At 43.7% G+C, this 26,955-nt stretch overlaps 1 protein-coding gene across 13 annotated transcripts in view; it reads left to right on the forward strand.

The window, feature by feature from the left end:
• CPEB1 (cytoplasmic polyadenylation element binding protein 1) overlaps positions 1-26,955 on the forward strand; it is a 99,922-nt gene that overhangs the window by 60,811 nt on the left and 12,156 nt on the right. For 6 of the 13 annotated variants that reach the window (XM_060293793.1, XM_030878524.2, XM_060293799.1 and 3 more), the window contains 3 exons: positions 12,773-12,961; positions 24,612-24,838; positions 26,605-26,857. In XM_060293793.1, coding sequence (XP_060149776.1) covers positions 12,773-12,961; positions 24,612-24,838; positions 26,605-26,857 — 669 coding nt within the window. Of the gene's footprint in view, positions 1-12,249; positions 12,407-12,547; positions 12,567-12,769; positions 12,962-24,611; positions 24,839-26,604; positions 26,858-26,955 lie in introns of those variants that run through there. The other 7 variants (XM_060293792.1, XM_060293794.1, XM_060293795.1 and 4 more) reach the window with 3 other exon arrangements.

The raw sequence follows: 26,955 nt of genomic DNA on the forward strand, positions 1-26,955 counted from the left end.
TGGGTTCCGAATTGGACATGACAATTCCAGAGGAATATGTATTAGATTGACAGGACAGTGAGTGGTGTCCTTTTGTTCTCACTAGGGCTCTTCAATCCAGGTTTGCTCTTGTCCTTGGCTCTCTAAGAGAAATTCCCAGCTACCATATTTACTGTAGGGATGACTTCCATTGCGCCAATGTCCCGACAGACATTGATCAGGAAGCAGAACCACAATGAGTGTTGTGGACTAAGGGATTTATTATAGGACTTAACTCATTACACAGTTGAGGGAGGAGTGGGGTTTGGAAGATCAGGGAAGCTGCACTAACCAGCCTTCCTGAAGCACTGGCATAGGTGGACAGTTGGGGCCCACAGGGCACTCCAGAAAGCCAGGCCCATCTAGCTGCTAGAGTCAGGCCTGAAGGGTTGCTGGTGGAGAGTCTGTAGAAGGCTGTTGCCACTGCACCTGGTGGTGGGCCTGGGCTTGCTTTTGTCTTCAGGGCCTGTTGTAGGGTGGAGGAGTTGGATGTGGAGTGGAGGAGAACAAGCAGAGCTGGAACCTGCCAGCGTCTCAATGTCTGTTCCTCACTGTGTCAGCGCTGCCGACCTGAGGTTCTTTTACTTTCTCAGCCAATTCCAGGCACAGTCACCTGTGGAGAGCGGGACAGAACAATACTTGGACTTGAGGAGTGCAAGTGTGAAAGAGCTGCAGTGGAAAGTGGAGGGGTGTGTGTGTGTGTGTGTGTGTGTGCAACCTTAAGACTCCAATCCGTGAAAATAAATAAACCTTGTGCGATTGTTCTAGAGCCTTTCCACAGACTCTCCTCTTTTTCTCACTTTTTGAAGTAGGGAATGTGATGTTTAATTTCCGATATCCTTGGTCTGCATAGTACCATCCCCATCTGTTGCAATGTCGGGGCTTTACCACTAAAAGCCTAAGGCTTGATTATGTCTTGATCACAAGTAAGATTACTCCCACTTTAGTGTGTGCATTCTAGTTTTTGAATGTAGATGGTTTACATCTTTTTGACTGAAAAAGAAATGAGTACTATTAATGGGGGAAGAGGGAAACTTCAAGGATTAAGACTTCTGGAATCAATCCAAGAGAGGGTGTTTCTGCTGTGAGTTGAGGGGCTTAGACTAAGTAGACTCCAAAGTCTCTTCTATTTTAATATTCTGTGGTTTATTTTACTTTAATTGAATTTTAATCCTAATTTTATATTGTCATTGAACTCCTAATGTCAAATTTAAAATCTCTCTACATGAACTTTTCTTTGTAGAAATTTTTAATTTTTCAAATTTATTTAGGGGATGTTAAGTCTGAGTTACCCTTCTTAGTAACATGTATTTTTTTCTTATTATCATAATATGTTCATTGTAAAAATTTTGAAGAAAACAGATAATTAGAAGGAAAAAAATCATAGGTAATCCCGCTACCCAGATACAACTACTGTTAACATTTTAGTGTATCTCTCCAGTATTTTTCTTATATTTACTAAAGAGAAAGCTTTCTGAACATACTATGTAGTAATTTGCCTCTTTCTCTTCTTTTATCTTTTTGTGTCACTAACTTCCCATGTCTTTTTCAACGTTACATAGCATTTTACTTTGTAAGATTGACGCATTAAGGGATTTTTAACCTGAGTCTGTGGATAGAATTCAGGGAGTCGAGTATCTTGGGCAGGGAAACACTTAGATATTTATTTTCACCAGCGTTTAACTGAAATGTAGCATTTCCTTCTAAATGTGGACAAAAAGTCAAAATAATATTAGCCGGACCTAATTCTTCGGCAATAATAATAATCATCAGTAGGATGATTAGACATTTCTTGTCTGATTGCTTTATAGTCATTGTACATATCTTGAGGTGTTGTACATTCATCACTACAAAATTATGATCACTATTTTACATATTTAACATTATTTTTAGAAGGTATCCATTCATAGGCTTTAGCACATTGCCAAATGGTTCATGGAACGAAAAGTTAAGAATTTCAAACTGTTGGAGATAGTTTGCTTAAATAGGTGTCTATTTTAAACACTAGTAGAAGTACCTGAAGTTAAACTTTTGCTTATATCTGTGATTATTTGGACATAGGATAAATCTCTAAAAGCAAAATTTTTTCATCAGATAAGTACTTTTAAAGCATTTAGTTAGATTGGCTTCCAGAAATGTTGTATTAGTTTACTATCTTACTAAACTATCTGAAAGCACCCAGTTCTTTCTAAATCATTAGCTTTTATATTCTCTAGATCTGTTATGATTGGCACTGTAATGGGTCTTCAATTTGGTGTAATGTTCAAGGAACTCCTGCAGATCCCAAAATTTGAACCAGTATAGCATCAGGCATAGTAACATTTTGTTGTGTTTAGATTATGCTAGTTTTATTTACAACTTGGGGACACCACCTGGACAGCATGTTGTATTCCAGGACTCTGTACCAGAGTCTTCAAAACATTCTGCTTCAGGAACTCCCACACCAGAGCCATAGATGAGGTGGAGCTAGACTTAAATCTGCAGTTTTCGTTTTTGTTCTCCATGAGGAAGAAATTGTCACCTTCAAAAACTATATATGTACATGGCAATGGAATCTTGGAAACACCAGAATGTGAAATTGACATTTTACTGAATAAGTGGGTGTTTAGGGGAAGGATGATAAGAAGGGGGAGGAGCTAGTATTGAGAGTTGAACTCCTGGTAGGATGGGATAGGTTTAGAACAGAGCTCCATAGGGACCTAACTGGAGAAAACAGAATCCATTAATAATTTACTGATAAAGCAAGTCTGATTTGGGGGTAGTATGAGTGTAGACCTGGACCTGAGAAAGTGCCCTGGAGCAGGGGAGAGGCAGGAAAGCAGGTTGGTCCCTGGATTTGGATCCCACTTCTACCACTTAGTAGCTTTCTTGCTTTGGTCCTATCTGATCCTTGTTGGCTCACTAGTTTTAAAAAAAAAAAAAAAAGAAGAAGAAGATGATTTAACCAGGTGGTCTTTTTAGCTCCTTTCTTGCTTTCCTTTATTGCTGACTCTCTCATCTGGTGCCGGCATCAGGGGCTTTGTCCAGAGATACTCATCCTGCCTGTAGTAATTACTTGTTTGGTCAGTCCTTGCTGAAGGGCTTGAATTACACAGAACACTCTTATTTGCAAATGATCAAACACCTAATTAGAATTAACTTTAGCAAAACGTGGGATGTGTTGGAAGACTGTTGGTATATAGCTCACAGAACAGGAAGAAATTTTGTTGAGGTTGTATCTCTTTGCTGCCTCTCTTCCAGTGTGAGTTTCATTTTCTCCTTTTGCATAATTTTCTTTTATCTAAGGAAGGGGCTGTGTTCACATCCTCTGGCATCATGAAGTCAGGAAATGATTCTTTCTTTCCAATACCCAGTTAGAAAAATCTTAGGGAAAAAGTCTCAATTAGCTTGGCTTGAGTTATGCCCATACCAGGACTGGTCTCTGTAGTCATAGGGATGAGTTATTATGACCCAGGTTGGGTCAGATGCCCATCTGTGGACCATCACTGTAATCAGTGATGCAGAATCCAGCAAGAAGATGGCATTTGCCATTAGGACCACTTGGATGGTATAGAAAGAAAAACAGTTCAACAAAAACCTGGGGTGTTGGAAATTTTTAAAAACATGATCTTGGGGTTTCATGGACTAAGCAGCAGCAGTCTTCAAACATTTGTATCTATCCAATTTTTAAAAAACAATGTACCCCACAGTGAGATCCAGTTCACACGCATTAGGATGGTCATTGTCCCCCGCCCTTCACAAAAAGAAAGCCCAGACAAACCAGAAAATAACAAGTGTTGGCAAGGATGTAGAGAAATTGAAACACTTACGCTTTGCAGAATGCAAAATGGTGTAGATGCTGTGGTAAATAATGCAGTGGTTCCTAAAAAAATATTCAACATAGAATTACTGTATGATCCAGCAGTTCCACTTCTAAGTATATATATGTAAAAGAAGTGAACTCAGGACGGGAACACATATTTGTACACTGATATTCATAGCAGTACTATTCATTCACAGTAGCCAAAAGGTGGAAAGAAATGGCCCAAATGTCCATGGACAGATAAATGGATAAACAAAATGTGGTACATACATCCAGTGGAATATTATTCATCCTTAAAAAGGAAGGAAAATTTGATACATGCTACAGTATGGATAAACCTTGAGGATATTCTGCTAAGCGAAATACGCCAGACGCAATAGACAAATATTGCATGACATTACTTCTTGGAGGTACCTGAAATAATGGAATTCAGAGGCAGAAAATGGCTACCAGAGACTGGGGGAAGAGTTAGTGAGGAGTTAGTATTTAATGGGTACAGAGTTTTAATTTGAGATGAAAAAGTTGTGGCAATGGTTAGTGGTAATAGGTGCGCAAAAATGTGAATGTACTCAATGCCTCTAAATTGAACACTTTAAAATGGTTATAATGGTAAAATTTTATGTTAGATATATTTTACCACAATAAAAAACATTTAAAAAAATACAATGTACTCCTTGCACATTTAACTTGGTATCTAAAATTTCATCGAAAAATGTATCCAGTGGAATCAAAATTTGTAGAGATTTTTATCCATAATATCTGTTTAAAAAACTGTAAATTAGCTCTTTAATTAAAGTTAAAGCTCTTTAATTAAAGTGGGAAATTTCTCGTTATTCCTTTTCTCCTTTACTTGTATTTCTAGTCTACTTCTCGCACAGAACATTATACTAATGAAATGTTTTACAGTTTTAGTCTTCTGTTGATCACGTGTTATACTTCTCTGCAACAAAAACTACATAAATTGAAAATTTAAATTATTTCCTGTGACTAAAAGGCTGTAAGTGTTTTGGATTGCTGTGGCCATTGATTGCTAGGACAATTGATTAAGACTTTATTGGAAATGCTTTTTAATGAGAGAAATGAGGCGTTTTTATAACTCATGTAATTTTGGATGACTCACGTATTGCCAGAATGACTCAGCATTTTCAACACCAAATACATTCCTCTTTTCTGTTTTTATAGATCTGTGCCCTACTGAGTAAACTTGTTCACATAAATAAGTAGATGGGAAATGAGGGTATTGTTATAGAGCAGTGTCATTCAGTTGTTTGAACTCCTTGACTTGTATGCAAAAAATCAGTCATCTAGCATTATTTTTAGTCATTTACTTGCCAGCAGTTCCATTCACTCCTTCATATTTGTTGAAAAGAAGGAACTGGAAACCATCTAAGTTGTGAAAAGATTTGTTACCTGAGGCATCAGTCATTGAATTTCTCAGTTTTTTGGAAGTATTCCAAGAATGCTTATGGAGATTTCAGATGACTATGTTTTTCTTTCACTTAGAGACCTGTTTAACTCATTACCTGAAGGATTGAGAAAATTAAAAGGCTGTTAAGTTAAAAAATATACCCTTACGAATACAGTGTTTTTAAATGCTTTTTTTTTTGGCTGTGCCGTGTGGCTTGCGGGATCTTAGTTCCCCTACCAGGGATTGAACCCAGGCCCTTGGCAGTGAAAGTGTGGAGTCCTGACCACTGGACCGCCAGGGAATTCCCTTAAAATACTTTTTATCTTATCACTTGCTTTATGTTTTGTCAAAACCTTGGGTCTGTAGATCTTAACTCATTCTGTTTATGGAAAATGTCAACCATAAAATCTAATTTAATGAAGTTCGTTTTTATCATCAAACCAGTTACTGCTTTTAGTCAGAAAAAGTCTAACTTCATTTTCCCCCAGCGTTTTATTTTGAACATTTTCAAGCATACAGAAAACATGAATGAATTATAAAGTGAACACCCATAATACCCATCACCTAGACTCTGCAGTCAACATTTTGTCATATTTATTTCGCTCAGTGTAATTGAGATTCATCCATGTTGGTGTATGTATCAATAGTCTATTCTTTTTTATTGCTGAGTAATTTCTAGTATATGTATGTATACACCACATTTTATTCTTCTGTTAATGGTCACTTGGATTCATTCCAGGTTTTGGTGATTATGCATAAAGTTGCTATCACCATTCACGTACAGGTCTTTTTGTAGACATACACTTGCATTCCTCTTAGTTCAATACCTAGGAGTAGAATTTCTGGGTCATAGGATAGTATATGTATAATTGTATAAGAAATTGGCAGAGCTTTTTCAAAAGTGGTTGTACCATCATAAAATAATATATGGAAGTTCTGATCGGCAACACCAAATGTTGGCAAACTGTGGAGCAGTCTTTAATTTTAGCCATCTGGTGGGTATGTAGTAGTTTCTCATTGTGGTTTAATTTGCATTTCTTTGATGACTAATGGTATTGAGCATTTTTTCTAGTGCTTATTGTCCAGTTCTGTATTTTTGTGTGAAATGCCTTTTGAAGATTTGTCTGCCCTTTTAAAAATTGATTTTTTCTTTTACTTTTGAGTTGTTAATATTTCTTATATACTCCACATACTAGCCATTTGTCAGGTATGGTTGCAGATACTTTCTACCATTTTGTAGGTTACTTAATTATTTTCTTAATGGTGTCTTGATGAGCAGACGTTTTTAATTTTGATAAGTCCAGCGTATCAAAACTTTCTGTAATGATCGTTGCTCTCTGTGTCCTCCGTAAGAAACATTGCTATGCATCCCCCTGGCCCCCCCGCCCCAGGTCAGAAAGATAGTCTGTATTTTCTTAGAGAAGCTTTAAAAAGTTAAAACTTTTACTTTTAGGTCTCTCTGATTAATATTAAATTAATGTTTGTAAATGGTGTGAGGTAGGGGGGTCAAGGTTCATTCTCCCCCCCCCCCCCGCCGCATATGGGTATTTGGCTGTTCCAGCACCATTTGTTAAAAATGTCGTCATTGAATTGCTTGAAGGCGTGTATATTACTGGGGTTGCATTGAGTATGTGGATCAATTTGGTGGGAAATGACTTTTTAATAATATTGAGGGCTTCCCTGGTGGCGCAGTGGTTGAGAGTCTGCCTGCCAATGCAGGGGACACAGGTTCATGCCCCGGTCCGGGAAGATCCCACGTGCCAATGCAGCGGCGGGGCCCGTGAGCCATGGCCACTGAGCCTGCGCGTCCGGAGCCTGTGCTCCGCAACGGGAGAGGCCACAACAGTGAGAGGCCCACGTACCGCAAAAAAAAAAAAAAAAATAATAATAATAATATTGAATTTTCCGGTATGTAAACATGTTATATGCCATTTTAAAATCTGAACATTGTTAATATTTATTTTCAGAAACATTATAGAAATTGCTTTGAAATAAATTACAGAATTCATTTGAAGATCATTAATGTGGTTGAGACTAAAATGAGCCAATGATCATATTTTTATGGTGGGAAGTACAAAGTAAACCTAATAACCTCTCATACCTTAATCTGTAATGTGGTTAAAGTATAGCTGAAATTATAAGGAAGCTTTCTTTGAACATCCTAGGCATCATGCATTCCCTCTCTTCTGAACTACTGTTATTAACACACAGGTTAACAGTACATGGTTCTCTTAGAGTGTGAACTTCCAGGGAGTTGTGATTGACTCAAGTTCAGCCTTTAAAGTTTGATGAATAGTGTGAGAGAAAGTTAGTAAGCCTGGAGATTGGCTTTGATCTGAGAGGCTACAGGGAGCCGTTGAAGGGCACTTGTTTAGGAGAATGAACACCATGAAGAGGGGGTGTTGTGTAAGAATGGGATGAATTACCTGGAAGAGAGAGTCTGGGGCAGGAAGACCATTTTAAACTCTTAATGCTCAAAGTGTGCTCAGCAAACCAGTAGTGTAAGATATCACTTGGGAGTAGGTTAAGAATGCAGATTCTGGGACCTGACCCACACCCACTGAGTTAGAGTCAGTGTTGTAAAGATTCCCAAGTCATTCCTATGCCCATGAAAGTCTGAGAAGTACTGATTTAGGGAAACGTTCAGTCCCCCTGGTGTGAGTGGTTAAAGGGCCCCAGTGCACACAACAGTTGACATGATCGTGGCAGATGTCTGACTTCTTGCATGTTGGCTCTTTCTCTTTAGATTGTCAAAATGGATGTTTAGAATCATTTCTGTTTTCTTGAGTTGGCGGTGTGGGGGCAGGGGAATAGTCTTTCAAACAGTCTTTTTAGAAATACATTCTAAGAAATGCTACTTTATGGGCTTTTTAAAACTTCAGGAACCATATATCGTTGATTTAAGTAGCCTCAACAGACTGTAAGGTCAGTTATTTAAAAGAAATTTAATGGGGACAAGTGATTCAATGTCCTTTGCTATTCCCAGGGACTGGAATTTGGAGATGAAGTTGAGATTTTGTAGAAGATTTCAAGTGTGGTTGCTGTACAAATTGTAATAGTGCGCTTGTTGAAAGTCTAAAGAGAAAGAAAGGAGAAGACAGCTTTCGTTGTACAGTTTGTGCAATAACTAAAGTACAGTAAATCCACTAGCAGCCTGCTACCCTCACACATAAACTGTTTGTATTTTTCTGTACTCCTTTACCACCATCATCTGTCAACATACAAAATTTTCACATAGTTATATAATCATGATACAGATGCAACTTTGTAGTCTGCTTTACGTCATTTAACATATTACCCTGCTCCCCAGGTCCTCCTCTTCCCTCCTTATCCAGCTGTTCTGCCGTCTTCTTCCTTCTCTTTCCTCTCATCCCTTACCTCCCTGGCTGGCCTCCCTAGCTTGGATCTCTGGTTCATCTTGGGCCCTCTACCACATTATTTCTTATTTAAGAGTGTACAGAGATTTTCCACTGCATGCTTGAGCATCAGTTTGATATTCCTCAGTTCTCAGTTCTTCCTGGCTTGGCTAGCCCAAACACACGTTGCTTATTACCTTCTCCCCTATTACCTCCTCCGAACCAGGTCCCTTTCTGCCGAGGATCAGCTCTTGATGCATCTGCTGTGTGAAGCCATCTCTGGTTTCCCAGGGGCCTCAACAGACTTCTTGCAGTCACCATCTACCTTTATACAATGGAACCTGACTTAATGGTTTCATAAATGGGGGCTTACTGCTCTGCTCTTGTTTCATTTCCCTACTTGGCAGATGCTCAAGAATGATAGCTGCAGAGAACCCTGAGCAGCTTCATGCTAAGTTTTGTTGGCAGAGGAGTCATCAGAGGACAGACATGTTCTTATGCTGAGGATGGAAATGACTAGAGTTGAGGCTATACTACTCTGAGCCCTAGAGCCAGAGCCCCTGGGTCACCTCTGCATTTTGAGTCTGCCAGGGGTTACTGTATTTTAGACTGTGGCAGACTTTGGGTCAGTTTACTTGTTTCCATGAGTTGTCCAGTTGCTAAGAAGTTTGAGAGATTAACTATAAAGAAGATAACTGATATTTTCAAAGGGAGATGCTTTTAAATTTTTGAACCAAATTAAGAAACTTAAATCGGAAATGTTGTGTAGGTACTGATAGAGAAACGTGTAGGGTTAGGGTTAGGGTTGATGTAGAAAGCATTTAAGCTGAGGCATTATTCAAATAGATATCCTTAGAAGGAGAAGTCTCACTTCATCATGTGCTCGTTCCCAGTTTTTAGTATCTTCGGAGTGTCTAGTTTGTGCTTGGCTAAAGGTTATAAAGAATATCCTCCCATAAAAAGGGTCAAGTTCCTGTCCAGCATCAGGTGTGAGTTTGAGAAGCAAAGATGGGCTTTACTTAGTAAAATCAGGCTTTGTGTTTCAGACCTTTCAACTTACTGAGTGTTATCCTGTGTTGACAGTTAACTTCTCAGACTTCCTGTCAATGTAGATCGAAGAGGTAGAACAGAATGGGCATGTTTGGAGAGCTGGGATCAGGAAGCCATTAGAAAAGAGGCTTTTTGGGGTAAAATGTTTTTGAACACAAATGGCCGCAGATAAGAGTGATCGTGCCTACCAGTTCACCTAGGACTGTCTCTGTTCAAGCTTGCTGTCCTGGTATGATTATTAATATTTGCCCCCTTTCTCTCTCAAAAGTGCCTTCATTTGGATGATAACTTATGTGGTCATCTACTAAAAGCAACATACTGATAAAATACTTTGTGCCAGACACTGTACCAAATGCTTTATGTAATCCTTGCAAAACACCTGAAAGGTAGCTGCTGTTGCCGCTTTACAGATGAAAAGATGCTCAGAAAGGTTTAGTAACTTGACCAAGATCACACGGTGGCAGACCTGGTGAGTAAAGCAAGGTCTATCAGACTTTTAAAGCGACTTAATTTTTCCCAGCCTGCCACACCAAGGGGTTAACAGGGTCTTCTATTAATTTGAGGAACTAGTGAAAGAATCCTACAATGGAAGTGCAAGCCTTTACCTAAAAGAAACAGTGGAATGGAGAATGTCTGGATAAAGATAAAAAGGTGATGTCTTAGTGGAAATGCTGGGATTAAAGGGAGAGAGTTACACTGTATTTAGATCTCCAGGCTCCTAGATGCTTGTAGCCATTTGTTTCTAAATGGACTTAAACTGATGTGCTGCTCAGGCCTGAGGTCTTTCTGCTTGGGTTTGGAAGTTCATGGTAGTTGTATAGATCAGTGCTACTCAAACTTTTATGTGCATTAATATCAACTGGGAGTCTTGTTAAAATGTAGATCAATTCCATAGGTCTCAAGTGGAGTCTGAGATTCTGTGTTTATAACAAGCACCTAGTGATGCTGATATTGCTGGTCTGCCACACTGTAGTTTGGGTAGCAAGAGTATAGTTGATTAGATTCTCTCTGCCTGGGGCATGAGGGTACCCATATCCACAAATGCCCTGATTTTAGATGGGGAAGGGAGGAACGATTGCTTCTAGTTGTAGGTGTGCTCACATTGTGGTGGAAGGGACTACATAGATAGCTGGTGTAGGTGGGGAATAGGTACTTAAATATGGATTTTTTAAAGGAAGCATTGTGTTTTTATAATTAATACATATGGATTATTTTTAAAGTATATCCTTAGCTTAGGGGAAAGGGGGACAGAGAAGCAGGAGGGAGTGGTCTGGGGTGGGGGCGACACCAGCATGGGTGAGTTCTTGCTCAGCCTGTGCAGTGGTGAAGAAGGCTTTGATAGACACAGACAGGGAGCAAGCAGAGTATCTACAGCCAGACAGGAATAATGTGGATGGATGACACAGCAGCAAAGCTCTTAAAAAAAAAAAAAAAGCCAAGGGGAGGAGTCCCTCCCACAGACTGGCCATTTTCCCCCTCTAGGCTATGCCTGAGTGCCTGTGGACAGAAGGGTATACTCAGGAGGCTCTGGCCAGCTGTTCCTGTGGATAACAGCATTATCCTCCACTCTGCCCACTTCGTAACCCTGTCCTGGGCGGTCCCAGGTGGGCATGCTTCCCGTATCTGGTTACTTCTTCTTGTAACATGGGAAAACAAGCAGGGTGGAGTGCTGCCTACCTGGTCTAGGTGCGAGCAGCCTGCTCGCTGAAGCTGGGACCTTCGCTTTACCCTCCTTTCTGAGGAAGAAGCCTTGTGACTGGAGGGCATGTTGGAAAAGGACTGATGCAGGAGAGTATGTTGGCAGACAGGAAATGGCAGTTTCCAGAAGCTCTGGGCAGAGCTGGACTTGGTGCTGGAGCTGTGAGTGGTCACCGAAATAGGGCTTTGGTCCTGGGCAGCACCCCTGAGAAGGGGGCCTGGGCAGCCAGAGGCATCAGTGATCCTTACAGCTGGCCAGTGTATCCTGAGTGCTCCTGGAAAAGCAAGAGAAACAGTATTGACAGAGACAGGTGATGTGAACTCCTGCACATGGGGTTTCTGATAAGGCATAGTCCTGCTTCTGAGACTGTTTCTCTTATTTCGGTCTGTCAGACACTGTTTTGGGAGTTTTTCCTCAGGCTGTACCTACACTTGCAGGAGGGAGGAGCTGGTCCTGCTGTATCTGCTCGTGATTGATGCCCATCCTTTTTGGGGTGAGGGAACTTGGGAGCAGGGAGTATCCTAGTCAGGACAGATCTTACTCTGACATGTGGGTTGCCCAGTGACTCCCCCTCCCCCTGCCGAAGCTGACCCCCTTTCTCTGATCAGCTGCTCCTGACAAGCCTGGAGCACCAAGTGTTGTTCCCCAGGGTCTGAGTGTACAGTGTTTTTCTGAAGGTTGTCCCATCCTCAGTGGTAAACACTGCTGTGTCAGGGTACTGCTCAGGGGCCACTTGGAGCACATAGATTTTTGCTAGCAGAATTGTGAAGCTTTGCATCGGGCTGCAAAACCAGGGCTTGAGCAAGCAGCTGGAGAGAGTCCAGGACTAGAGTGTTTTTGGGTTTGGGGGGTGGAGAGCAGAGGGAGGGAAAGGGAGGGGCAGGAGGGCAGAGCTACACAAGCAGGCAGTCTGCTGCTTTGGCTTTGCTGTCGGCAGAGAGGACTTCAGTCGTGCCTGAGGGCCGCTTGGCCACTATTGCTGTAGACCGGAGGGCGCTGCCTCGCAACCCTGACTTACCGGCACTGCACCCGGACTGTTCCAAGTAGCTGTTGTGCTGTCTTTTCCCTGGGAGGCAAGTCTCCTCCCTGTTGTCCCCTCCTGCTCCTCCCCCGTTCTGTGAGGGATGATGCCGCTCTCTATTGCACGGCTCAGCCGGCTGATGTCACTGGCAGCGGGAAGCATCAGCAGCCTGATCACATGCTGGCCCAGTCTGTAATGCAGACGGGATAGGGGTGTGTATGTGGGGAGAGGGGCTGTATGGCAACTGCTCTTCCTCTGATACCCCCAAAAGTGCAGGGGCAGCGGCTGCAGCATCCAGCCAGCTTGGATGTCTGGTCCTTGAGCCTAAGGAAACTATTATTAATATTATTTATTGTTGATAATACTGGGGAAAACAGCCCTTAACTCTGGGGTTCTGCTGTCCTCCTGTCCAAAGCAGACTTCCAGGACTCTGAAGAAACAGTTACAAGCAGGATGCTTTTCCCCACCTCTGCGCAAGATTCTTCCCGTGGCCTCCCAGATGCAAATGACTTGTGCCTTGGCCTGCAGTCCCTCAGTCTCACAGGCTGGGACCGACCCTGGAGCACCCAGGACTCAGATTCTTCAGCCCAGAGCAGCACACACTCAGGTGAGTGCCAGAGAATGAGTTGGCTTGGGGTGGTGGTGGTGGTGTATGGGGTAGTGAGTGAAGATATCCACAGCAACAGTTGTTCTGTTCACCTTTGCATCTCCCCCCCTCCCCATACAACATGGAGCTGTTTTGCAAAAGATGGAAATGCTGGCTGTGAGTGTGGCAGGACAGATGGTTGCTTGTAAAAGCAGGCATGGCTTTTCTACTTACCCTGATAAATTCCCTGGAGTTGTTAGTCTGTACCTGAGGTGGCCCCGAGAAGGGTCCACAAGGTGACAGTCTTATGCAGAAAAGATCCAGCTAACCCCCTAGTGCCCAGGCCTGTCTTGGAGATGATGAAGCAAAACACTTTTAGGTGGGGGAGGGGACTTAAGGGGCTGATTACTGGATGTCCAGATTCTATTTCTCAGTGGCTTTTAAAACTAGGGAGCTATGTGTGAAGGATGGATGGTCCCTGAATCATGGCAAGGGAAGAATTTTAACCATAAGTGAGGCTGGGTAATACTGGGATATTGGAATTGGCTTAACATAAGGTTAAGAGCATTGATCCCGGAAAGGGGTAAGCAGGGTAAGTGGGGTGGAGTAACTCTCAGCTGCGGAGGCTTTTTTTTTTCTTTCTTTGTGTTAAGGGTGACCAAGTAGCTGAAGGAAGAACCACTCCCCTTTAGGATCCCTTGTCATCTTGGAAGGATTCGATGGGGACAAGTTGAAGGGGCTTCTTGGCAACCCCTTGAACTGCTTCTGCTCAGACCTTCCCATTGCCCGTTTATTTCCCTCCTGTGGTTCAAGGGGGAGGGTTGGCCAGATGCAAGGCTTGGAGTATTCAGGAAGAAATGTGAACTTAAGAAATACTGTAACTATACATAAAAATCTATGTATTTCGCTTTACGTAAATTACACCTTAATAAAAAGAATATTGGCAGCAGGTACTTTAAAAAGATGGAAAGGGGGGGTGGGGGCGGCCATTTGCTGTTGGTGCTGACAGTGGGGTTCACAGAGCCTGCCATCCTTCCTTTCCTCCCATCTCCAGAAGCTGGCAGTCATGGCAGCAAGGTACTGTCTTGTTGATTTCTCTGGCCTCCACCCTGTTTGGCGCAGGTCTTTTTTTAGAATGCTTTGCAGAGCCTGGGACTGTTGTGTCTGTTGGCATTATAATGCCCGGTTTTTTGGTAAATCCCATTTGATTGGGGGTAGAGGGTGGATTTTTTTTATTTGGCTGCAGGTGGGGAAGAGCTTCACCTTAGTTGAGTTGAGGTAGAATTTCTTGAAGTACCAGCCTTTAGCTGACTCAGGTTTTTCCCTGGGCTGGGAAGTGTGGTATCACTGTTTGGTATCCTGTGCCTGGAGATCTTGGCATGGAGGTAGTGGTAGTTTCTTTTATGTGGTATTACGAAGCCAGCCGGGGGGGGGGGGCCTGTGAAGCTGACCTTGTCCCCACCCTCACTGCTGTATCTGAGCAAAAGACAGGGGAGCCCACCCAGGAGGCAGGCACGTGTCTGTGGTGATCAGTGTTTGACCAAGACAGTGTCTCTCACTGGCATCACGTTGGGTGTGGCCCTTATTTGGCTCTGGTTTCTCTTAGCTGCAGGGTTCCTTCTGAAATGTATTATAACAAATAGAAATGTAGGAGGGGCCAACTTGGGGCTTGGAGAGGGCCTGAAAGTCATTCTGAAATTAGGCTGTTAAAAAAAAAAAAAAATAGTTTGGGCCCAGCCATAATTTCCTCAGTGTCCCCACCACCTGAAAGGCCTGTTTGTAGTTATTTGTCTCTGAAGTGGGGGTGGATTTACTTCTCCATGTTCTGTGTCAGGCACTTAGGTAATAAACACTACATGATTTTTTGGATCAGGGAGGGCCTGTAATCTGTGGCCCTGGCATTCATGGGAACCCAGAGAGTTGCCCCAGAGGTGTGACTTAGCCAAGGGCAGGGTTAGTGTGTGTATGTCTTCCTTTCCGAGGGTTGAGGGCGCAGCCATCCCTGATCCCCACGTTATCCTTGGGAGCTGTGGTGATGGCCATCTCTCTCCTTTCTCTGAGCTCTGGGCCTTCTTGGAAAGCCCACATGAGGGTGCCGCCTCCTGGAGTAGGACGCAGCCCTCCCACCAGCCAGCTGCACCCTTGCCAGCAATGCAGGAACATGCAGCCCACATTCCAGTGCCTACACTGCCTCCCCATCTGAAGACCAACTAGCTCAGTTTCTTCAGGGAGGGAGGAGGTATTTCAACAGCTCTGGACAGTCTGGGAGTCATCACTGCAGACAGCCTGGTAGCTTGCTGTCTCTGCATGGAGCGCCTGGTGCAAGCTTCTTCCTTGGCCCTGCTGGGGGATATATTGCCCCATGTGGCTATGGGTTTACATCTGACCATTTTCCACAACTCTTTAAGTTTTCAGCAATGTGTAGGGGGCAAGGTTGGAGATAGCAGGGCTCTTGCCTGAAAAATCTTGGCTAAATTCATTCAACAAATACTTGAGCACTGGCTGTGTGCCAGGCACTGAAGATACATCAACGAATAAAATTATTGCCCTTAAAAATCCCCTTAACTATCAAGGGGAAATAGAACGAATACCAAATGCAGCATGATAGTTGCTGTGCTTGGGGGCTTTCATTTTCTCCCTTAAGGATTTTTTTGGCATTGGGGCAACATTTCATTGGATTCCCAGCATGAGACTGGTACATGGAGACCTGTCTCCAGGGGCTAAGGTCCTTCTGCTACATGGATTTCATTGGCCTGGGAGGCCTGCAGGAAGACCCTGGGGTGTAATCTGTTTTCGAGAGTTGTGCCTGTAAGGCCAGCATTGGTTTGGGTGTGGTACTCTGTGAGGTCCCTCCCTTCTAGACTCTGCCTACCCCTAAGGCCTCATCTCACGCTGGGAAAGGAGGCCTTCCTTCCCATCAGGGCAAGATGAATGTTAGAGGTGACCCCAGTGACATGTGTCTGGGGCTACCTTTGTCTTACTTGCAGTGTCCTAAGTCTTGTAATGGAACAGGAGGGCTATGAAAGCTATCCTCAATGTCCTGGGATGGGGGAGAGAGTGACTAATCACCATTTATCGACTACTTCATATATGAAGTATATCACATGATTTAATGCTTTCACAATCCTGTGAAATGGGTACTATTATTGTTCCTATCTGAAAGATGAGGAAATAATGCTCACAGAGCTCGTGAAGTGCCAAAGGTGAAACAACGACCAGAATTCGAGCCTGGGTTTCTTTGATTCCAAGCCTCTTATGCTTCCTATCACACCTGTGTTCCTGTGGGCAGAACCCTAACGTGCTGAGCAAGAACACTTCCGGGAAGGTATCTCTGTATATACAACTCCAGGGCTGTTCAGCCATGATGTTTTCCTTTGCCGAGGGTCCCTCAAGGCTAGGGCACGAGACAGTTCTGACTCCCTCTTCACCCTGAGTCTCAGCTCATCAGCTGTGCCCCCCTCCCCGATGCATTTGTGTTCCTGCCTTCCCCCGGTGACTCTTGCATGCAGCATTACTCAGGAGGAAGTGGGGTGACTGAGAACCTACTTTAGGGGACCTGGAAACAAGGACTCCTAATGAAGGCCTTGTGCAGAAGCCCAGTGGGCAGACCAGACGCTCAGTCTAAGGATGCCAGAGGACGTGTCCTGTTTCCTCCCACTCTCCTTAGAAGTCCCTTGGAGATTAACCTGTTCACCCTCTTTGATTTCTGCCCTAACCAGTGAAGAGTATGTTCCCTGTGCTTTGTCACTTACAGGCTCCCCATTGGTCTGCAGGCTGAATCAGCCTGGGATGAGAGGGGAGTCTTCAGCATTTTGCTTCTGCTTCAGCATTTTGCTTCTGCTGCTGCTCTACTTCCAAATAACCTTTCTGAGGCAACGTTCAAAGTAGGGTTGGGTTCCTTCTCTGTGGAACATGGACTTCTGGGCCCAAACAAGTTCTCCTGCAAATCTACCTCAGCTGTCCAAGTCTTCACTGCTTATATTCCCAGTATGTAGCACAGAGCCTGGCTCCTGTCTTTTTAGTAAGTATTTACTGAGTGAATGATGAGTGCTGAGTTAATTCCGGGTAAGTTTGAACTACAGAGTTCAGACAAAGTCTCTTTCTCTTCTGCTTCCTACTTGTGTTGATCATCTGGACGGACCGATGGTTCAGTGATCAGTATCTCTGAGCCCTCATAGCTTTTAGGGCATGATGATGCATTTACAGAAAGTTTTTTTCATACACCGGAGCATGAATTCTGTCACGGAGTCAGGTAGTCTACTGAGGAGAATAGCTTTTAGTGCAGAGAGGAGGGAGGGCCTGAGGAGCAGTGTGACAACGTGGTACCTCCTAGGTGAGAAAGAAGTTGAGGTGGTTGGGTCCAGGGACCGAGTATTGCTGACCTTACATGGGACTTGAGCATGTCATTTCTTCAGGTTAATGAAACTTGTCCAGTGATCAAGATCGGGGAGGAAGGCTATGTCGGGTACCACCTTGGACCTGTGGGATCCAGAGTTGGTGGAGGGAATTCAGACTCGCAGGATCACCGCCTGAGTTGGGGTGTGTTGTAGAGTTGCAGGGTTGGGGTCATAGGCAGAGAGCGTTGTTATACCTGCAATGAGTGCTCCTCACTTATGCCTTTAGGTAGATTTTGAGCAGGCAACCCAGGACCAAGGGTTGGGATAGGGAAGAAGGGTTCCAGGTGCAGCCTTGTGTCTCGGGCTGGAAATAATGGCTCCTGGTCTGGGTTTTTCCCATGATTACTCCTGTTAGACAGACTATGATGTCTCAGGCCTGGGCTCTCCCTGAGCTGAGCTCAAGCTCAGTGTCTTGCAGTGCAGGCATCTGGTGCCTGGCTCCTGCTGCCATTGCTGCTGCCGCCATCACTCTTGGGTGCCTTTGTACTCTTGGGGAAGGCTTCAGAAAATTCCAGCAGTGACTCAGCTGTAAAACCCACAGGAGCTGGCACAGAAGGGTGAAAGTGGAGAAAGTTAACAATCAGTCTAAAAATATTACTGCTGATTTGGTCTCTTGTACCCTCTGAGGTAGCATTAATGAGCTGGAACCCTCTGCCAGGTCCTCTTCTCCCCGTGACTTCTGTTAGAACTGTCTGTAGCTGATGCGGATTCCTGCCGGCATGTGAGTGGGGATGGGTGCCTGTGCTCCAGGGAGAGCATACTGTTTTTCTTAGTCACTTTTGGAAGATAAGGATTTGCCGTACACTTGGCCACCAGGGCTGGAGGCACCTGGTAAACCTCAGACTTCCTTTGATCCCTGAGTTGTAGAGGTCAAGATAGGAGCAGAGCAAAGAGGTCAGGGCCTTGGCCACCATTGAAAGGGACTATGGGACTTCTCTCCCCCCGCTTAGTCCATCTAGGTTAATACTCGACATCTGACTTTGATGAAGTTCTATGCCGTACGATGGGGAGTGTAGTTTGAGATCGGTCACTGGCCTACAGCATAAGGAACCTGTCACTTCCACTGGATTTTGGGTTATATGGCTTGAAGAGTGTGTCTTCCCAGGAGGTATACTTTATACTTCAAGTTAGGAAGAAGTGATTGCTCCTTCCCTCCTGATTCCCAGCTGGTGGGAATCAATGCTCCTTACTCAGCAACCTTATATAGGGGAATATAGTCTCATGGGCTGAGCTGGGAGCAAGACAGGCTCTGTCTCTTGAAACGAGGTCCCACCTTTCCAAGAAGCCCACTGTCTCTGCTGCTTTCCTCCCTTTGATCTGTAGATACTCAGAGAACTACATAGCCAGGTCATTTGTGAGGTTGGGCTATATAGAGGGCCAGTCAGGTCACTGTAGGGCATCTGACCATGAGTGACAGTTTCCAGAACTTGGCTCCTTCTGTGGGTTGAAGAAACTATCAAACCACCTAGAAAATCCTTGGCCTCTTGATACAGGTTTTCTTGTCTTCCCTATATCTTCTAGTCAAACTCCTGTATTCTTGGCCTCTTCCAAGTTAATATTTGCAGGAAACTGATGTGGAGGTGCTGATGTGACCCAGGTGTGTTAATTCTGGTACACTCTGATGTTTCATGTTTGTCTGACAGCACTGTCCCTTTCCCGTTTTCCTGTGTGGTTGGAATTAGTGTTCAGTGGATACTCTTCCCTGCTCCTTGTATTTGAATGTAGAAGTATATTTCAGTGGTTGTGAGGATCCCAGGGAGAGTGACTCTCTTCAGCCTGTATCTATATATGTTTAGTTCTCTTTGAAGAAAGTATTTGAAACTAGTGGAAGGAATATTGTCACAAATTTGGTATGGCAAGTAACAGTACTTTCAGCTTCTGTTTTGGTGATGGGCTGGGCTGGGATGAACTAAGATTTTTTTCCCCTCTAATTCTGAATAGCATCTCAGTCAGCACTGTGTCCTTAAACTGAATAACCTTGATAGAAGGGGAGTAGCCTCAGTGAGCATACTGGCTCCTAGGGATATGATACTCCCTTTCTTTCAGTACTATTCATATTCAGTAAGCGCTGATCACCTGCTTTCTGCCAGGTGTTGAGCTAATTACTGCTGGAGTGGGGTGGTAAGGATGGCCCTTGGTGTGCTTGGTTGAGAAGGCAGAACTTTGTACCTATGTGTGTCTGCAAATATCTATGCAAGTGTTTCTGATGCTTTAAAAAGCTTGTTTAAAAGAAGATGATTTCTCTTACAGGTAGAGACTCCAAAGGTACTCAGTTACCATTTTTTCCCCTGGGATTCTAGTCCCTATTGGTTGTGCTTGATTTCTGTTTTCTGGTCGGATCAGTTGCCTTGAAAAAGGTGAAGAAAGTCAAATGGGCATTGACTGGTTTTCCTTCGGTCATAAAAAAATTTTTTTGTTTGGAAATTTCAAATTTACAGAAGTCACAAATACAGGAGAATCTGGATAAATGAAATACAAGTAACCTTTGTATAATTTTTATTTTGTATTTCATTTATCCAGATTCTCCTGTTGTTGACATTTACCTCATTTGGTTTATCATTTGCAATTCTCTCTCTATATGTATATCTCTCTCTATAATTTCTTCCTGTACCATAAAGAATAATGTTCTAACGTACATTCATGTATAGCAAAAGCTATGAACTTCAGTCAACTTAAAATTGATATAATACTCTCATTAAACTGTTGTTCATATTCCAGTTTTCTCTGGTGACCCAATAGTGTCCTTAATAGCACTTTTCTCTCCTTTGTCTCTTAGCAGTTGTCTGCCTCAAGCAGTAGGCCCACGCTCTCTTTGTATTTGCTTGATATAAGCTTACAGAGTTCTTGTCTTGAATGTTTTTCACAATGTTCAGCTTCTTTCTGGCTGTCACTTTTCCTGAAACTATTATCACAGTCCATGCCAATTTTTTTAATATTAATTATTTTTCCTGGTTAGGTCTCTTTCCCTCCCTCCTCTCCTCCAGCACCCCCTCCCCACACCGGTGGGGGTCGGGGGGGTTGGGGGGCATGTTTCAGAGATCAGACTCTTTGGGAAATGTCCTACATAGCCACCTTGGGTGCTTTTTTCCTCCTGTGTATTAGTTGCCATTGTGCTGTAAGAGCTGTATTTGAATAACCTACAGTTTTTTAAGTCAAGGAACTAATTACATACGAAAGGTTCTGGGGTGTGGTAAGGGGATTGATTAGAAGCTTGAAGTAGCAAGCCTCAGATTTTTCTAGATTAGTGCCTCTCAGACTTTAATGTGCACACAAATCTCCTGGGGATCTTGTTAAAATGCAGGTTCTGATTCAGTAGGTCTGGAGTGGGGCCCAAGATACATTTTTAATGAGTTCCTGGAGCAGCAAGGTCCTAGAGAAGTTTTAAGACCTGGATGATTTAGATCCCAAGGTATTGACCTCTGGAACCCGAGATGGCTTGTCTGTAGTTGATGGTCTTACAGGAATTTGAACAAAAGAGAGGTGTCAAGAACATGAAGACAAGAAGATGTAAAGTCCTGAGTATTAAAAAAAAAAAAAAAAAGTAGGGAATGGTGTGTTACAAAGGATAAAGCAAGGAATCAGAAAGAATTGGGTCCCACTCTGTCACTAATTAGCTGACAAACTCACTACAAACACTTGCCCTTTAAGCGTTGGTTTCCTTTTGTTAAGATGGGGTAATAATACCCCCTTCTTAGGATGCAGGGAAGATTATTTACCTAAAGTGCTTCTGACACAGTATCTGGCATATACTAGATGTGCAGCTTGTGGAAGCTGCTATTAGTGAATGGTCGGAGCTTGACTGCACCTGTTCCAGACTGGAGAACAGATGATTGACCATGAACTCTGAGCACTTAAGGAAGTGGAGTTCATTAGTGGCCATTGTGGGTTGTCATGCCATTTTCTTTTTAGACAGGCTTATTATCAGATTAGAGGAGTGTTACAGACATAATCGCTAGCTTTGACACAGGAATTTGACAAAGCCTCAAGATATACCTTTGTGGGCATGTCAAAAAAAAATTGTAGGTTAGTTGAGGTAGATGGATTTGTGGGTGTTAGAACAGATGTATCAACACAGTCATGAATACAGGTTGTTGTAAATGAGAAAGGTGGTCTACACTGGCACCCATATTGCTTTTTGACTCTTTCAAATACACTATTTTAAAATCTTGGGTAAAGACGTAGTTACTGTGGCCCATATTTATCCTCCTTGATGCCCCCCTGACACAAGTCCTTTGGGCCAGCCATCTCCTTGAGCGTTTTTCTGCATCCTGCTTAATGCTGTGTTTCCCTGACAACTCTTGGAGCTCTGCTGTGCCACCCTTCCTAGGATTAACAAACTGCCCTTTATCTTGTTTGTCTCTGGCGAACGCTCCTGCCAACTTCTGCCTCCGCTGAAGGTTTTTTCCTTCAGGATGTCACTTTCTCAAGTGGAGGCTGCATGTTCTCCCAGCCTTATCTACCTCAGGGTCATTCTTTTTGTTGTTGTTACCAATTCCCCCGTCCTTTCCCTTTTCTGAAGATCTCAATATGTGTTTTCTGTTTGTTTTAACCCCAGGCCCACTTGTCACTGTGGGTCCCTTTAACGTCCACGTGAATGACCTATCCAGTATTTTAGCCTCCACACAGTCCACCTCAACCACCTGTGGTCGCACACCCTGGACCGCACCGTCCTCAGGACTTTGGACTTCACTGTTCCCCTCTTCCTGTTTCTCCTGTCTGCCCCTCCCCTCCTCTGGTAGCTGTCAGCACATGGCCATTGCTGCTTCTCCATTTGCTTCCAGCATCTTGACTCTCTCCTGTCTTTCACCTGTAATGCATGACCCCTTCTTCATCTCTGTTGCTGGGACCATCAACCCTGTTGTCTCATTTCCTCCTTCACACCCTCTTTGGGAAAAACCCGCAGCCCTGTATGGGTGCAGTGTCCACCCAGGTTCCCGACGCTGCTGGAGAGAGTCACCCAAGTCTGACTTAATACTCAGTCCCAGCCGGGCACTGGGTACCGGCACTGTCCTCCCCAGTGTCCCTGCTCAGCCTCCTTGGCTGTCCCCATGGCAGCTCCCCAGTATCTCCCACTTACCTTCAGGATAAAATCTAAACACCCTAATTTGGTTTTCGAAGCTCTCTGTGATGTGATTGTTACCTCATCATTCACCGCTCTAACCTTGTTTCCGTAAAATGTGAAGAAAGGTGAGGCCCTCTTAGGGCAATGGTACCACTTTTAAGACCAATACATGTGATATGTTAGTTTTCACAGTGCTTTTTTTTTTTTTTTGACACGTCTTGCAGCAGCAGGTAGGAGCCTGGAATAAATCTTCACATCTCCTGCCCTCTCAGGGCGTGAATTCCAGGGGCTTGGGCTCGGTGTTTCATTGAGGTAGGGGTTTGTCAGGAGTATTTGAGAAATTTGACAAAAGTATTTCTGATGGGTGTCAGAATCTAAGCGTTGAGGGACACTTAGTTTCAGCATACCTGTGCATATTCAGTGCCTGTGCTTGGGAAACTGCTTTGAAAGTCCTAGTTTTAAAAGAATGTTTCCTTAAGAAAGGAAGTCATAAACTAAGTAATAAACTCCTTGCTGAAGATGGTAAAGCTCCCCCCTCCCCAGCACACATACATGTTAGACTGGCTAGATTTAAAAAACCAACCCTACTTAGTGTTGGCCAGCATGTGGAGGGACTGAAATTCATCAATGCAGGTGGGAGGGTAAAATGGTACATCTGCTTTGGAGAACAGTAGGACAGTTTCTTTAAAAATCAAGGATAAATAAACACAATAAAATAAACACATCCACACTGTTCCCTGCATTTAAAAAAAAAAAATTGATACACCTACCTTATTTTGAGCTGAGAGGGAGGTGGTTGGCCAACGGAGAGCAGGTTGGTCTGATCTTGCACATACCCTCTGTCATGAATACCCTGAAAGAATGCTTTCACTTTGATTTCATGCTTAGAGAGGTTTATTCCTGCCTCAGGAGGCTCACCACAGCCCCAGCCAGACATTCAGGCTGACTTTCAGGCTGACTTGGACCCTGAAAGAAAACCAGCTTTGGTGACCTGTGTCTCACTCAGGTACTGGTGAGTAATTATGAGGTAGAGCCAGTCACAGCCACCGTTTATTGAGCACTTTCATATGTAAACGCATTATTTTGGTTTCACCTCACAGCCTTTTTGAGGGGGATGTTTTCCCCTTTCTCCAGATGAAAAAACAAAATCAGATTAATATGGCTTCTTTCTTACCTAGCTTTGGTGCCACCATAGCTCCATGGCCAAAGCCCTCTTCCACCCCCTCCTCATGGATAAAAGGGTGTTTTGCTTTGCTTTGGATTCCTTATTTCCCCAAGGCCAAGTGTGGGAAAATGCTGCTCTCCCTTGCCGTCCTCTTTACCTCCCTTATCTTTCCTGGCCTCTGCTTCACTCTTTTTTGATGTTTAATATTTAAATATTGTGCACTGCGTACTGCTGTGCTGAGCGCTCCATCTGCTGTCTTAGTTATTGAACCCTCCTGACAATGTTATGAAATAGTTGGTATTCCACCCAAGATGCCATGAGAAAATGGAGACTCAGAGAGCTTCCCCGAGCACGCAGCCATATAAAGGTGCGTCAGACCCAGGGTTTCACCCCAAGATTGTCGTAAGCCAGAGCCGGCTTAACCACAGCATCACTCTGCTTCCATCCTAAATGTGTGAAGTCCAAGGGTGCATAGAAGAGAATCTGCATATGCTAGAATTTTGCATAAAGGAATCTCTTAGATGAGGTGGTATGTCATGCTCTACCAGACTTCTGGGATGTGCCATGAAGTTCTGTATTTTAGCTATGTAGTGTTAGAAAGGTGGGAGTTCCTCTAATAAACATAGTAAGGAAGGAGTATGGTTTGGGCTTCCTAATTGTGCTGAAGGCATCTCCTATGGCAACACGGGCATGTGTGTCCAGACATTAATAGCAGTTGTGACCAGGGTCCCCAGTGGTACAGGTTCCCAGATGCTGGCCCTGACCCGCAAGCCTGGGTGGCAGAGAGCAGGAGTTTTGCTGCTTCTGTTGCAGCAGGAACTTGGGTCTTCAGAATGCCATCCTGTCCCTTCCGCTCATGGACCCCGGGTGTCTGTCTGCTCGTTACACTCTTAACTGCGGCTCTGTCATGCTTTCGGTGGTCGTGGCTTGGTCCATCTTGCTGGGTGGCTGTGGGAGGGAAAGGCAAGGGCTCTTGGCTGGAAAGAAAACTAAGAGGTCATGAGACTTCCTTTTTATTTCCTCCCTTTTTTTTTTCTCTCTTCCTAGTATTGAGCATGCTCCACAATCCATTGGGCAGTGTCCTGGGGAAACCCCCCTTGAGCTTCCTGCCTCTGGACCCCCTTGGATCTGACTTGGTGGACAAGTTTCCAGCACCCTCCGTTAGAGGATCCCGCCTGGACACCCGGCCCATCCTGGACTCCCGTTCTAGCAGCCCCTCTGACTCAGACACCAGTGGCTTCAGCTCTGGATCAGATCATCTCTCAGATTTGATTGTATGTAACTTGCTGCAGAGTGGCGTGGGGAGAGCACGTGAGCTGGAGGTGGGATGCATGCCCACTAGAATGCAGGCCGCGAGGTGGCATGATGGGAGGTGTGGAGACATGTATAGAGCTTGCCATCCTCGACAGAATAGAGGGTGCCTCGTATACCCATTATGTGCATTGAGCAGTACATTTCGGGACCTGACCTGAGGACTCTACAGGTTGCTCCAAGAGCCCTTGGGAAAGTTAGTTTCAAAAATAAATATGGGAGTCCTGGCAGTGTTCTGTTTCTTGACCTCCATGGGTGTTTTCTTAGCCTTTAAACAATATCATTTATGTACCTTTATGTATGATACCTCAAATATTTTAACTGATGATTTTAAGAATCACAAATTAGTAATCAGTGGGTCTAGGGTTTTAATCCAGATCTGACTCCAGCTCTTTTTCAGAGGCCATGACGAATCCATGAAATAATGTCTCAGAGTTAATCTTTGCATCTCCTGCTCTGCATCTACAGCCACGTGTGACATGTGTGGCACTCGTGCTAAAGGGAGTTGGAAAGTGGATTACGATAGATGAGGAATAGGGGATATTAGAAGTAAATATATAGGAATGGCAGGGAGAAATCATCCTAAAGTAAAATTCAATTTAAGGTGCCTTCTGAGCCTTCTTCTCTACTACCAAAGCCACTGAGCTGACTGTTCAATGAATATAATGGCTATTTTCCTTCCCCCTTCTCTTCCGTATCCAAGACTGGCAACGCTGGTTGTTGCCACGTCCCATTCATAACATGACCTCTTAGGGCCCACCTTGCCTCCCGCCAGTCTGTCCTAGGATATGAAAGCTGGCATTGGTGTCCCCACTACTCCCTGGTTTTATCTGTTCAGGATGTGTTTCCAGAAAGGTAACTACAAGCAGGGCTCCTTTGATTCTCTGGGCTGCAGTTTTTATTCCCCTATAAAATGGGATTAGATGGGATGCTTATATATATATATATATTTTTTTATAATTCTTTTCATTACTTTATATGGGCCTTAGTCTTGGAAATTTGCCTCATAACCAGCTTTAATGTTTTGGGATTTCGTTTAAAGAACTTTTCTCTGATTCCCACCCCAAAGGTTAATTGATGAAGGGGTATGAACAGACAAGTCACAGAAGAGGAAATAGAGGCAGTATTTGAACTTACAGGAAATATTCTATTGAGTGATTATTTTAGTTTATTTTTTGATAATGTGGTATCATTTCTACCCACTTAAATTAGTAGAATTTAGAGCCTTGACACAAGCTTGTTGTTTTTAGAAACTTGTGTTCTCATATATTTCTAATAGAACACAGAACCTTCATAGAAAGCATTTTGGCATTCTACGTCTAGGAATCTGACCAGAGAACACACAAAATATGAAGAAGCTACGTTTTATTTAAATGTTTTTTAAATAAAGTTTAAAGCTTTTATTTATAATCCTGAAAACTTGCAAAGTATCTAAATGTTTAACAGTAGGGGGAGTAGGTCAGTGGAGTGTAGCTTGTTCCCGAAATAGAATATCATAAATTAATTAAAAATGGTTATGAAGACTGGCAACGTGGAGAAAAAGACTGAACTGGGGAGAAAAGAATTTGTTTAAATTATGGTATAAGGACAGCTAATCTTAAGAACGCATAGGAAGAAAGTCTAAACGAAAATATATCAAATATTGGTATTTTTCATAATTTCTATAGTATGATTATTACTTTTGTAACAACTGTCCTTTAAAAACGTATCTTCCTTTTTTCTTCCCTAGTCAAGCCTCCGAATTTCTCCTCCCCTGCCCTTCCTGTCTCTGACGGGGGGTGGTCCCAGAGACCCTTTAAAGATGGGGGTTGGGTCCCGGCTGGACCAAGAGCAAGCTGCTCTGGCTGCAGTCACGCCCTCCCCAACCAGCGCATCAAAGAGATGGCCAGGAGCTTCTGTGTGGCCGTCCTGGGACCTCCTTGAAGCCCCCAAAGACCCCTTCAGCATAGAGAGAGAGGCCAGGCTACACAGGCAAGCTGCAGGTGAGTGTGGCTGTGGGCCTGCTGGGGGCCTGGGGCCTCATTCTCGGGCAGTGAATAAAAGTGACCTTAGTTCACAGACTGGGGAACTGTCCACAAGA

Source organism: Globicephala melas, chromosome 2 (genome assembly GCF_963455315.2).
Source record: "Globicephala melas chromosome 2, mGloMel1.2, whole genome shotgun sequence".
In the NCBI taxonomy this organism is placed as follows: domain Eukaryota; kingdom Metazoa; phylum Chordata; class Mammalia; order Artiodactyla; family Delphinidae; genus Globicephala; species Globicephala melas.